Source organism: Typha latifolia, chromosome 3 (genome assembly GCF_019914945.1).
Source record: "Typha latifolia isolate L0001 chromosome 3, TyphaL0001v2, whole genome shotgun sequence".
Lineage (NCBI taxonomy): Eukaryota > Viridiplantae > Streptophyta > Magnoliopsida > Poales > Typhaceae > Typha > Typha latifolia.
Window position 1 is genome coordinate 5,565,811 of NC_133088.1, and position 12,713 is coordinate 5,578,523.

The window sequence follows — 12,713 nt, forward strand, 5'->3', positions numbered from 1 at the left end:
AAATACCAAGATAGAGGCCGAAATATATCATTCATGAGGCCTTGAAAGGATAGCTGAAGCATAGGTGAGACCAAAAGGCATCACCCAGAACTCGTAATGCCCGTCCAGAGTCCGAAATACAGTTTTCTGCACATCCGCCGGGTGAACTCTAATTTGATAATACCCAGCCCTCAAGTCAAGCTTGCTGAATATAGTCACCCCTACAAGCTCGTCCAGCACTTCTCTATAACCGGAATAGGATACCGGTCCTTGATAGTAATAGCATTTAGTGCTCGATAGTCGACACAAAAACGTTATGTCTTGTCCTTTTTTCGCACCAATAATATAGGGGATGAGTATGAGCTATGACTTAGTTGTATGAGCCCTTACTCCAACATCTCGGCTACCATCTTGGAAATAACTTCTTTTTGCACATGTGGATGCTGATATGGCCTCACGTTTGCTAATGCAGCCCCGGGTACAATCTCTATGCGATAGTCTGCCATTCGCCTCGGTGGCAACTCCTATGGCTCCTCAAACAATCCAGAAAAGTTATCTAATAAATTAGACAATTTCATGGTAGTACTTGAACTCATTTGAGGCTCATCTCTTGCTGGTCATAACTAAAGAAGATAGGCCAAATCATACACACAAGGCAGCCTCACCATAGGCTGCATCGCAGGAATCGGCGAAGACCGAATGCCGTCAAGCTGCACATCTTTGTTTCCTTGTTTAAATTTCATCAACATGCTCCGGAAATTAAATGTGACGGGTCCCAAGCTCTATAACCACTGAGTGCCAAGGACAATGTCCGCTCCTCGCAGTGCCAACGGATACAAGTCCACGATGATGTCGTGTCCTTGCACCCGTATACCGACCCGATGACACAAGCTCTCCGCCTTAAGCTTCGTGCCGTCTCCAATAGCAACATTAAATTCCGTGGTCAATTCGGCATCCAAACCCAATCTTCTTACTAATCTATCGTCTAGAAAGTTGTGTGTACCCCTCGAATCGATGAGGATGTGCACACAATGCTTTCTAATGAGTCTGTCTACCCGTAACGTCCTCGGCACGAAGGTATCCGAATATGCATGCATCGATATTTCAGCTTGGATATCATCCTCCGCGCCCTCCTCAATGGCCTTCTCATGGACCTCCTCTAGACATGCTCCATCATCAACTACCTCATCATCCTCCTTGAGACCGTCGATGAGCATCACACTCCCGATCGATTTAGAATACCGATTACCAGGGGTGAAATGTTTATCACATCGAAAGCAAAGGCCCTTCGCTTTTCGCTCCTCCACCTAGGTAGGTATGAGAGTTCGAACAGGGGGTTTTGTGCCTCCTCTAACATCGGAAGAAGGTTTCAAAGGTGGTCGTGGTCTAGTACTCATAGTCGCTGTCTTTGAACCTGCAGAATTTCCAACTGGCGTTCTAGGTGCAAACCGCCCATCTCAGTTGCCCCAATTGGTTTTCACTGCCATCTTTAGAGTCTTATACTTTTGCTCCATCCTCACAGTCTTCTCAAAGGCCTCCTCTAGAGTAGTAAGACAAAGAGCAAGAACATCCGCTTGTATCTCCTCTCGCAACCCTAAAATAAATGTGCTCATCAATGTCGGTTCGGGCCAAAGTGGCTCACAACGACTACAACTCTTTCAAATTCTGCTTGGTACTCCAATACGATCATCCTCTGAACCATCTTGCTTAATATGGCAGCAAAATCTTCATATGCCGTTGTCCTAAATCTGCGTATAATCCTCTTACAAAAATTAGCTCAACCGATAAATCATCCACCATGAATAACCGATCTATACCAATGCAATGCCGTTCATTGAAGGTGAAAGCTTGCCATTTGGACTTTGTGTCCTCCGTTGTCCCTTGACAATCAAAGTATTGTTCAACTTGAAACACCCAATTTGTTGGATCACCGCCTTAGAATTTTGGAAAGTCCAAGCGTATGGTTCTTCCCCGAATAGCATTGTCGGGTTTGCGAAAAATCCTTGGTTTAGATCTAAACCTTTGTGCATGTTAATCACCTTCTCTAAATCCTCGAGTATGTCCATCACCATCTCCAAAGGGATCAACCTCATCCTCAAAGCGCACTGATGCCGCACACCTCTCAGGTTCCACCACCATCGGTCTTGGGTTTTGTAACGGAGATGGGGATGATGTGTAGGCATAGGTAAGAGGGGATTATTGACACTCACATGATGTACTTGGACCTGTTGGGTATCGGTTCAATGAGGTTCCACCACTGGTCCTTCTTAAAGCTCCGATCGTCGTCGAGGAGATGACGAACCCAATCAGTTCATGACATATTCCTTTAAATCATTGTGATCCTTTTGAATTGCGTCAACTCTATGCAGCAATATTTGGAGCATGCTCTTAAGTTCATCCGCTAAGCCCATATTCACACCCATGGACGTTGGTTGACTCGGTCCTACCGTGGTCGATCCAAAGGAATCGGCCTCACGATTATGGTCATCGTTGATTGAGTCTTTCCTTGTCGGTGTGCTCTCCATAGGTCTCCTTGTTGATGTCATCTTCCTTGTTTCTACTATTAATGGAGGTCTGAGGTTCGCCTAGCTCTGATACCAAATTGATAGGTTCTTATACCAAAAGGTCGGCAACGGAACAATTCTCTTAAGATCTGAATTTATTGTAGAAAATAGTATGCGCAACCATGGGAAATTATTCATCAAATATTCTCTTGTAGTCAAAAAATTACAAACCAAATGGATTAGATTCGTAACTTCCTGATCTACAGCTTTCGTATTTATGCTCTTCACAAATTCAAACTACAACTGGGACGAAAACACGAAATAACGTGGGTGATGGTGGTAGTGATGGGTGGAGTGGATGTTAAAGTTATGGATGGGTATGGAAATGAAGGTGGATGGTGAATGTGATTAAGGGATATAGACGAAGAGAACGAAGTGGTCAAGATCCCAAAGAAGAGGGGTGGCTCGATAATCGAGGGAGATTAGAAGTTAGGAGAAACCTTGCCAACGGTAGAGGTGGAAGGATTGTGAAGAGGGAGGAGGGAGAGAGTTTAGAGAGAAGATAGGAGGCAAGAAATCAATAATCCAATAGCATAATGAATTTGGCTGCTATCCACATATATATAGATGCTAGCCAACAAGTCCTAATAATAATAAGTAATCCTAATTCTAGAGGATTCTCGTCGATTGCGTTCGAATGCACAAAAAATGTTCTCTGTATGTGCGAACACGATGCAGGCGTTCGAAGCGGGCGTTCGAACGTTCCCGACCGTATTTGAACGTGCATTACACGTTCTTTGTATTTGTGAACCTGATGCAGGCGTTCACAAGGGCGTTCGAATGTGACCCCTCCTGCGTTTGAACGCGACCTACAGAAATTTTATTTTAATAAAAATAAACAACTAATGATGTAAGAAAAGAGCATAACTAAATGTATCAAATGGTGTTTGGCCTTTATGCAAATAGAAATGCTAATTATAAGTGGCTTTCTATTAAGCAAGATTGGTGCAAGTTTGAAAAAAAAATTTAGAAGATATTGACACTAATAAATGATCAATTAATGTGTTTTATGAATCTACATTTTCTATATCCAATCAATTCCTTCTAGAAATTTATTAATATTAAAAGATATTAATCAAGGAGTCAATTTTTTATGATGAATACATAAGGGCAATGTGACAATAATAAGAAGTAAGTTTGATAAATATTTGGGTGAGTGCAATATTTTGATGGCAATTGCATTTATTCTAGATTTAAGATATAAAATGAAGCTTGTTGAGTTCTCTATTCCCAAAATTTATTCCACAACTGAGTTGTTGATGTTATCATTTTAATTCAAGTTACATTATAGGATTTTTACTCGGTGTATGCAAATGATTACTCAGCTATCTAAGAATATGGTTCTAATGTATCAAATATGACATCAAACATATGAAGACTTTAATATTCAAGCAATAAGAGTTCTATTACAAGGATTATTTCTGAATTTGATGACTTTCTAAGGTTTACGAGTACTACAGAACCTCTTAAATCAGAGTTCGAGATATATTTACAAGAGCTAAATGAAACATGTGGTCTTAACACTTTTAATATATTAAATTAGTGAAAAATTAATACACTGAAATGTCTAAGATGGCTCGTGATATTCTTTCTATACCAATCACTACAATAACATCAAAATCTACATTTAGTATTGGATAGAGGATATAGATGATTATTAAAGTTCTTTGACTGAAAGCATTGAAGCTTTGGTTTGCATTGGGAAGTGGGTTGAGCTACTAACAAGGCAATGAAATGTTCATACGTAAGTTTTCTAAGCTATCGAGCCGAGCTCACCTCGGAAATAAGCGGAGCGGAGATAAGCTTTTCCAGCTCGTGCTGAGCTGGAAAAATTTAGCATCAAGTGGAGCCGAGCCTAGCCGCTCAAGCTCGGCTCTTTTACACCCCCTACTTGCAGCACACGAGAATCACGTACCACATAGGCACACGAGAATACCATATTAAATCATACCACTTGCTTTTTACTCCATAACAAACTGCTTACTTATACTCCTTCCTTCCCCCTTCTCTCTCTCTATATATGTGATTATGTTCCATGGTTACTCGTATAGCTAAAGAGTAAGGAAAATAACAATAATAACTAGAGAGATCTGCACATATAGAGTGTAATGGCAACTAAGGTGACAACCATTGCAAGAGTTGAGAGCTTAGCCGGCCTGGTAACTATTCCAGCCGAGTACATCCGCCCCGAGTCGGAGCGCGAGGATCTTGGAGATGCCTTCGAGGAAGCGAAGAAGTCGTCAGGGAAGGATCTCTCCATCCCAGTGGTAGACCTCCGAGGCTTCCACTCCGATGATTTGGCAGTGCGGACGAGGTGCGTCGAGGAGGTGCGGAAGGCTGCGGCAGAGTGGGGCGTGATGCACGTCGTCAACCACGGGATACCACTCGAGCTCATCGACGCAGTGAAGGAAGCCGCGGAGGCGTTCTTCGAGTTGCCGTTGGAGGAGAAGGAGATGTATGCTAATGACCAGTTGTCTGGGAATGTGCAGGGGTATGGGAGTAAACTTGATAATAATAAGTGTGGGAAGTTGGAGTGGAAGGACTACTTCTTCCATGTGATATATCCTCGTGACAAGGCTAATACGTCCATTTGGCCCAAGGAGCCCACTAACTATGTGTTAGCTCTCTCCCTCTAATGCCCTTTTACAGCATCGTATGTTAATTTTGCATTTATTATCATTCATATCTTATTATATAAATACTATTTAGCACTCTACTTTGCATTTTACTATTAATATCTCCAAAAAAAGAAAAACTCTATCGTTAATTTCAATTACCTATAGGTGAGTTAAATTGACTCTAGATGCAAAATGATCTTATTATTCTTGAGTAGCTTTTTACACTAAATTTTAAGGTGTTCAAATAATAAATGTCCATATCGTAGCATGGGAATGGTAGTGAATATAAAATGTAAAGTGATTTATATTAGTACATATAAATTTATGTAGGACGGATATCTCTGTGATGGTTTTGAGATATCTGTCTTAAGAGTTTTATCTTGTTATTTCTTCATAGGCAAAGGCATTATATTAGCAAGCATTGTGTTAACTGAGGGTGCAATTGCACAAGCAACTCAAGAGGAGCCTACAACCATCGAGGGTCAAAAGGGGTTGTATGATTTTGTATCAAAATAATAGACCAATTCAATTGGGCAGGTTCGTTTTCCTTTTCTAGTTGAGAAAGTCTATTTTACCTAAATTTTTGTGTTTGCGTTTGTCATGTGCTTATGTATAATTTTGTAGCGTTTACACTCTTATTAAATTGAGATCATACTCGGCCTAGGATGTTATACCTCTAGATACTTGTATGTGTATTCTTCTGCATAGAGACCTAGTATTTTGCAAATAGATTAGCACATATTAGTAGTAGCATAATAGGTTTTTAATATTGTTATAAGAGGACACCCTAGGATTAACCACTTTGAATTTGATTGGAAAGGGTGCGATCATATTTTGTGCTATTTTGCCTACTCATTTAGATGCTTGTTAGTTTCATTGATTAATTTACCCAAGCATCTCATCTACTTGCTTAGTGTTTTTATTCTTGCATTCTTTCCGGTTCTTATTACTATGGATATGCCTAGAGAGGGCCAGTCAACCATGAGACCTCCACTTTTGGATGGTTCCAAATCCTCAAATCACAAGAGAGTGTGACTACTAATCGTCTAGATGAAACACCCAAACCTCCAAATACACGTGTAAATCGCGTGGGTAAATCCCCCTACACAGTGCATCACATGACCTGTCAGTATAAGAATTTCATAAGGACAGCACAAATTCACCATAAATAAACTCAACCATAAGAGTTCGGATACAAGTTCCACAGGCCACAACAAGCCTTTTAAATATACATCCAAAATACAATGCTAAAGTCCAAAATACATCATTAATTAGAACGCCCTCGTAGGGGCTTAATACAGCTAATAGATATACTGAAAGAAAGAAAGACAGCTACTCCTTGCTACCCGCACCTGCGTCTCCTAGCTCTGAAATAATGCCACCACGAGGTGGTGAGCTTACAGTCCAACGAGTAGGATCCATACAATTAAAAATAATGAAATCACATGTGTATATCCAATATATGCCTATATTTGCTAACAATAATAATATGCTTGTTGAAATGACTTACCATGAGTTATTAAATCAATGCAATCGATAAAGATTACCAGTCGCTATCCTAGAACATGGTAGTTCCTAAACGTATCACGATAAGTCCACATAGATATAAAGCTTGATGCAATCTCTTATTCATACACATCTCAATCATAGTATTTACATGTCATGTATAGCAATAAAAGAGTAGTTTAGTCATCTCATGCCTACCAAAGCATTAATCATACTTACTATTGCTCACCGAGCTATTCACCACATAGGGTAAATACTCTCAAGAAACAATCATCCATTACATAACCATCCATCATCTCATACATCGAGGGGGGATATATACACATCTAATGGTAATGCCACATACACGTGTATGGCGACACTCCATGTGACCGGTTGTCTGTGGCCATCAGAGTAAGGACCTCGGTCGTAAGCCCATATCTCACTCTCTGTAAATCATCACCGCCCTCAGCGAGAGAATCGGGAGCCCTCGGCTCATCAATAGAAGCCCTAACCCTACGTCGTCGGGTATCGCTAGCGTTATATCTCCGCCTCACAATTATGTTCTTCTATCATCATAATCTAGTCCTGACTATGCAGTATAACTACATGAATGCCACACAGGCTCCCGATCTCAGGTGTAAGCCACTGATAGTATAGTCATATAAAATACACTTTATCTTTAACACTAAGTTGAGTGATTAAGGGTACTACATAGTCAGAACTCGACTACTAATGATAGGTGGAAGTGGTGCAGTATCTATGAGTATATAAAGCATGTCATAGTCATTATGATCATTACATTCTATATTCACAACAGATATATATATATATATATATATATATATATATATATATATATATGCAAGGGAAATTTTATTTTTATTTTTATTTTTTATATAAATTGGGGTGTTACACTAGGGATACTCAATCCCTCGGGTCTTTGTGAGCGTTGTCTTCAGAGACAAGCCGAAATTTCATTGGATTTGCACCTGTGAAGTTGCAAAGGATACTTGGGATATTCTAGAGATCACTCACAAGGAATGGTCATGGTGGAGCTCTTTGAACTCCAAAGTTGTATTAGCTTTGAGACCCTTCGTATGGATGATAGTAGATGTTTAATGAGTTTTATGCCAAGTTAAGTGATATTGTAAACTCTAATTTAATCTTAACGAGAAATCATTAAAGCAGGGTTGTGAACAAAATATATAGATCTCTATCCAAGAGACTCCAAGCCAAAGTAATAGCTACAGAGGAGAGAAAATATGTAGTTATCTTAAAGTAGAGCAGCTAGCAAGTAATCTCCAAATTTGTGATCAACCTTGAGCTTGCCAATAAAACCCAAGGGCATTGCTAATGTGATTCGGACTTGATCGAATCATCTTAGAGGATATTGGACCGATGGGTTGAGCGAACCTATCTTGATTAAGTCACCTGTTATTTTGATAGATTCCTAGTTAATTAAGTCACCTATTATTTTGAGTCCTAATTGGCTAAATTATCTACTTGGTCAGTTACTTATTGCTATTTCTTGTAGACAAGTGGTATTATTGATGTGTATAGACATGGTATGATTACCTGACTGACCTAGATCTAGAAAATTTGATTTTGTAAAGGAGTTACTTGTGGTGGTATAAGTTATAGATTTGAAAAAGTAAGATTATGCAATTGTCGATTTGATTAGAAAGTACTAGAACTAGATATGTAGATTTTCTTACAATACCAGTGTGATTTAAATTTCGGGGTCAAAAATTTTTATAAAGGGGGAAGGAAAATATAATAACCCAACCCTAAAATAATAATAATAATTAATTAATTAATTTTGGGCACGACGTGGCTAGCCACACTATGGCCGGCCTCGTGCCCATGCAAGTTGCTCATGAAGCTTGCGTGGTGGGGGCGCCACGTGCCCACTGTCGCTGCCGCAGCCAATGGGCTGCGGCCAGCTGGTCGCGGCGGGCCCCGACGCCGCCGCAACCCCTCCTCCACCGCCTTCCCTCTCTCTTTTTAAATCTCTCTCTCTCTCTCTCTCTATCTCTCTCTCGGTCACTCTCTCACTCTACTCTCTCTCTACTCTCTCTCGCACTCCTTCCTCTCCTCGTTGCCGACGTCGGCCTGCCGCCACCTTCCCGAAGCCGCCGCGGGCGGTGAGATCCCTCATTCCCCCTCTCTTTCCTTTTCTTCCTCTCTCTCTCTCTCTCTCTCTCTCTCTTGTGCCCGAGCTCGGGCTCGTCGGAGCCGAGCCGTCGGCGAGAGGCCGGCCGTTGGCTGGCCAGCAGCGGCCGGTGCCCTCCCCGCCGGCCCGGGTCTGCAACCTCCTCCCTCACCTTCTTTTTTTCTTCTCTTCCTCTTCTCCTCTTCTTCTTCTTCTTCTTCTTCTTTCTTTCTTTCTTTCTTTCTTTCTTTCTTTCTTTCTTTCTTTCCTTCTTCCTTGGCTTCTTCTCCTTCTTTCTGCACAATGCTGGGCTCGGCCCAGCACTGTAGCAGGCGGCCTAGATGGCAGAATTAATTAATTAATTAATTAATTTATGTTATTTATTTAGGTATTTTTCTTCTTAATTAATGCAAATAGATTATTTAGACATTAACTATTTTAATAATATTATATATTCTTCAATATAATTTTATTAATGATAATTTTTATAATTAATGATTAATTAGGTATAAATATAGGTAATACTTATATTTATTTATTTATTTATATATTTATTAGATTAATAGATAGATTTGTAAATTATAATTATTAGATTTATATTATAATACCCTCAACATATATATTTTATGTATTTCTATTAATTTTATGATTATTCTGCAATAAATAAAATACTAAGCTTATTTAGTTATTTATTTATTATTTTATCGAGTAAAGAGTGCATTGTCCCTAATTAATCAAGATAGTATATGAATTATAAAATTAATTATAATTAGACCTTGTCTATACTTATAGTTATTTAGCCTCTTATTTTATTTTATAATTATATATTTAAAAATACTCTCATATAAAAGGAAACAGACCTCTTCTCCTTATGTTATAACTAATATTTTATAATAATAATATAATTATAGTATTTGAATCGTATCTATAATATAGACCTAGTTATGTAATAAAAAATAAAGAGAAGTGATTCTAAACCTAATTAACCTTTATATTCTAATTAAATTAATTCTAATTAGATAAACGGCTAACAACATACTACTTAAATATTTTTAGATCTCGAACCCCCTTATGTGAGACTCTGTGGACCCTAACGATGAGTTGATGTTTGACTGACGGACATAAGAGATACGTGATTTGTGTCTTCTGATCAGACAGTGAGTAGTCTTATACCCTAGACGCCTTTCTCAAATTAGGATATATTATATCTTATGTACATGCATGTTTTGGCCTCCAACATGATTATATGACTTTATATAGATGATTTCAGTCAAACATATTTTTATCATGCATTTGATTAGGCTGATCTGAGATATGAGTACATTGGTGATATATGAAGATGATTATACTGTTAAGGTTTTATGTCGGTATGATCTCTATCATGAGTATGCATGTGATAGACTAGCAAAAGTATATATATGTTAAATACATGGTTAGAGTCAGCATTGCATTATTTTTCTCTTGGCTTCTTTACCACCTAAATTTCTGAATTGCATAATCTGTTACAGTACTGGATATATGCATATGATTTATCATGTATAGGAAATTATAAAAATATATGTGTATGTGATGTGATATGATGTGATGGCTGAAACAGTATTTGGTCCAAACTGGTACTGGACATACTCTTAGCGTATAGCAGAGTATGGTGATGGTTGATGGTTGTACTCTTAGCGTATGACAGGGTACAACTATCATTGATATACCCTTAGCGTATGGCAGGGTATGATTATTTTCTTCTAAGATATCCTTAGCGTATGGCAGGGTATGATTTATCTACAGAGATACCATTAGCGTATGACAGGGTATGATTTATCTATAGAGATACTCTTAGCGTATGACAGAGTATGCTCTGAGCTTGTGACATGATATGTATCGAGTTTGAGGCCAGGTACCGTAGTCGAGCATGATGGATGATATTCAGAGTTGAGACGGATGATTGTGATAGTGAGAGATATGTGGATTATATCTAGCTCTGACATATACGATTATGTAGTGGTTGGCATGCATCATGCATCATCATTGATGTGACTAGTATCATTGGATCATAATTATTATACATGACATATTATTATATTTGGTAATGTTATATGTTAATTTTATCATGTGATATATTTTTTGGTTGAGGATATAATATGCTTATTCATGAGAATTGATTTCATTCATATATATGTCATTGATAATATATATATACATACTCATACATGGCATCATGCTGCTTTCTGATTCATATTATCCAGTACATGATTTACTCTTTGTATGACATCACTGATTCGGGGTAAGATCTATTCATTGAGCCTTTTGCTCATGACTCTCCTTATTTCTTTTCTAATCCTCACAAATAATATGGTACGTGATACCAACTCGAGATATTCTGAGAAGATATTTTAGAAAGATGAGGTGAGCTATAGACGTGAGATAGTATAGAAGATAGTTTAATCAGATATTGAGTTGTACCATTATTTTCTATTTGTACTTCATTGTATAGACGATAATTGGTATAATACATGTCAGATTATAGTGTACTATTGTATCAGTTGTTTAGTTATACTTTGATGGTTTGTTGTGGCCTGTGTGGGTCCTGCCAGATTAATTAGTAGTCTAATGTATATTATTGTGGACTTGGATATTCACATGTTAACAGATTTATTTGATTGATAGCATGTTTTATTTGGTGTTGGATTATGTGAGTATAAGTATGTTAGCAGGTAGTATTTGATGATGTCATGATTGTATATGGACATGAGAGTATCTGTGCATGACGGGCCTCACCCGACCTATCGCGTGCGCCGCGAGTGTCGTGTGGGTGCGTGGGCGTGCATGTGCTCGTGCTAGGCGGGGGCGTTACGTCAAGGACTCCACCAAAACAAGCAAGGATGTAATCACATCAAATTTGATGGCACATACTACCTTCTAACGAATTTGTGCATGACGGGCCCTGCCCGACCTATCGCGTGCGCCACGAGTGCCGTGTGGGCGCGTTGGCGTGCATATCCCCGTGCTAGGCGGGGGCGTTACGTCAAGGACTCCACCAAAACAAGCAAGGATGTAATCACGTCAAATTTGATGGCACATACTACCTTCTAAAGAATCAGTTGGGATTGGCTTCATTAGCAAGAACAATTGTGGTACTCCAATCTACATCCTCTCTATTGGAAGATGAGGCTATGGCACTAAAAAAGCCTTTCCATAACAGCCAACACCAATGCTATAGAGTAATTTTTGAAGGCAAATCCAATGAAGTTATTTCGATTATCATCAACGTACGTGCCCCCCTTGGAGAGCATTCGAAACATCATCTATCAATGTTCAATTTTTTATTTTGAGGAAAGCTCGTAGGCAAGATAATTCATTAATGATGAAGGACTATAACAAAAAAAACATCTACTACATAAGCATTTGGAGAGATCCCGACGACTTTTTAACACAAGTCGCACTCTTGGCCTATAACAGACAACACTATAATTTAATTCAAAGGATTAAGCCCGAGGGTAAAACACAAAATAAAATGAAGAACGACCTAAGGCATTCCTAGAAGCAAAGAGCCTCGTGTTCAATATTATCAACCTAATAAATACAGGTTTGTCAGTCCAACAGCCCAATACATTACCTTGAGAATCCACAAAGGCCGGAGGATCGAAGATCACCCGCCCAAAAAATAAATTAAAAAAAAAATACTAACAACACTTTAATACTGCTGCTGAAGAACAAAATAAGGTTATACAATCTATTTATAAAATATGTATTAGAGCAGTGGAAGATATTTTTAAACTTCGGAAGATATTTCTAAACTGTTTTCTCTGTTTTGGGCGTGCAGCACCTAAAGGGCATTACAGTCTTTCCACGTGAACTGTACCGTAGAAAAACCCCAATTGTAAAACGCAAAGTGGCAGTTAAAAGAGATCAGGTCAC

The 12,713-nt window shown here is 38.7% G+C and overlaps 1 protein-coding gene across 1 annotated transcript; it reads left to right on the forward strand.

Moving 5' to 3' along the window:
* The first annotated feature begins 4,651 nt into the window (after positions 1-4,651).
* Positions 4,652-5,179, forward strand: LOC140783556 (leucoanthocyanidin dioxygenase-like). The gene has a single exon (XM_073130466.1). The coding sequence runs from the start codon at positions 4,652-4,654 to the stop codon at positions 5,177-5,179; it is 528 nt and encodes a 175-aa protein (XP_072986567.1).
* Positions 5,180-12,713: the final 7,534 nt, after the last annotated feature.

What these genes read in the sequence shown, in the direction of transcription:
- LOC140783556 (XM_073130466.1), top strand. Translation starts at nt 4,652, where the DNA reads ATGGCAACTAAGGTGACAACCATTGCAAGAGTTGAGAGCTTAGCCGGC.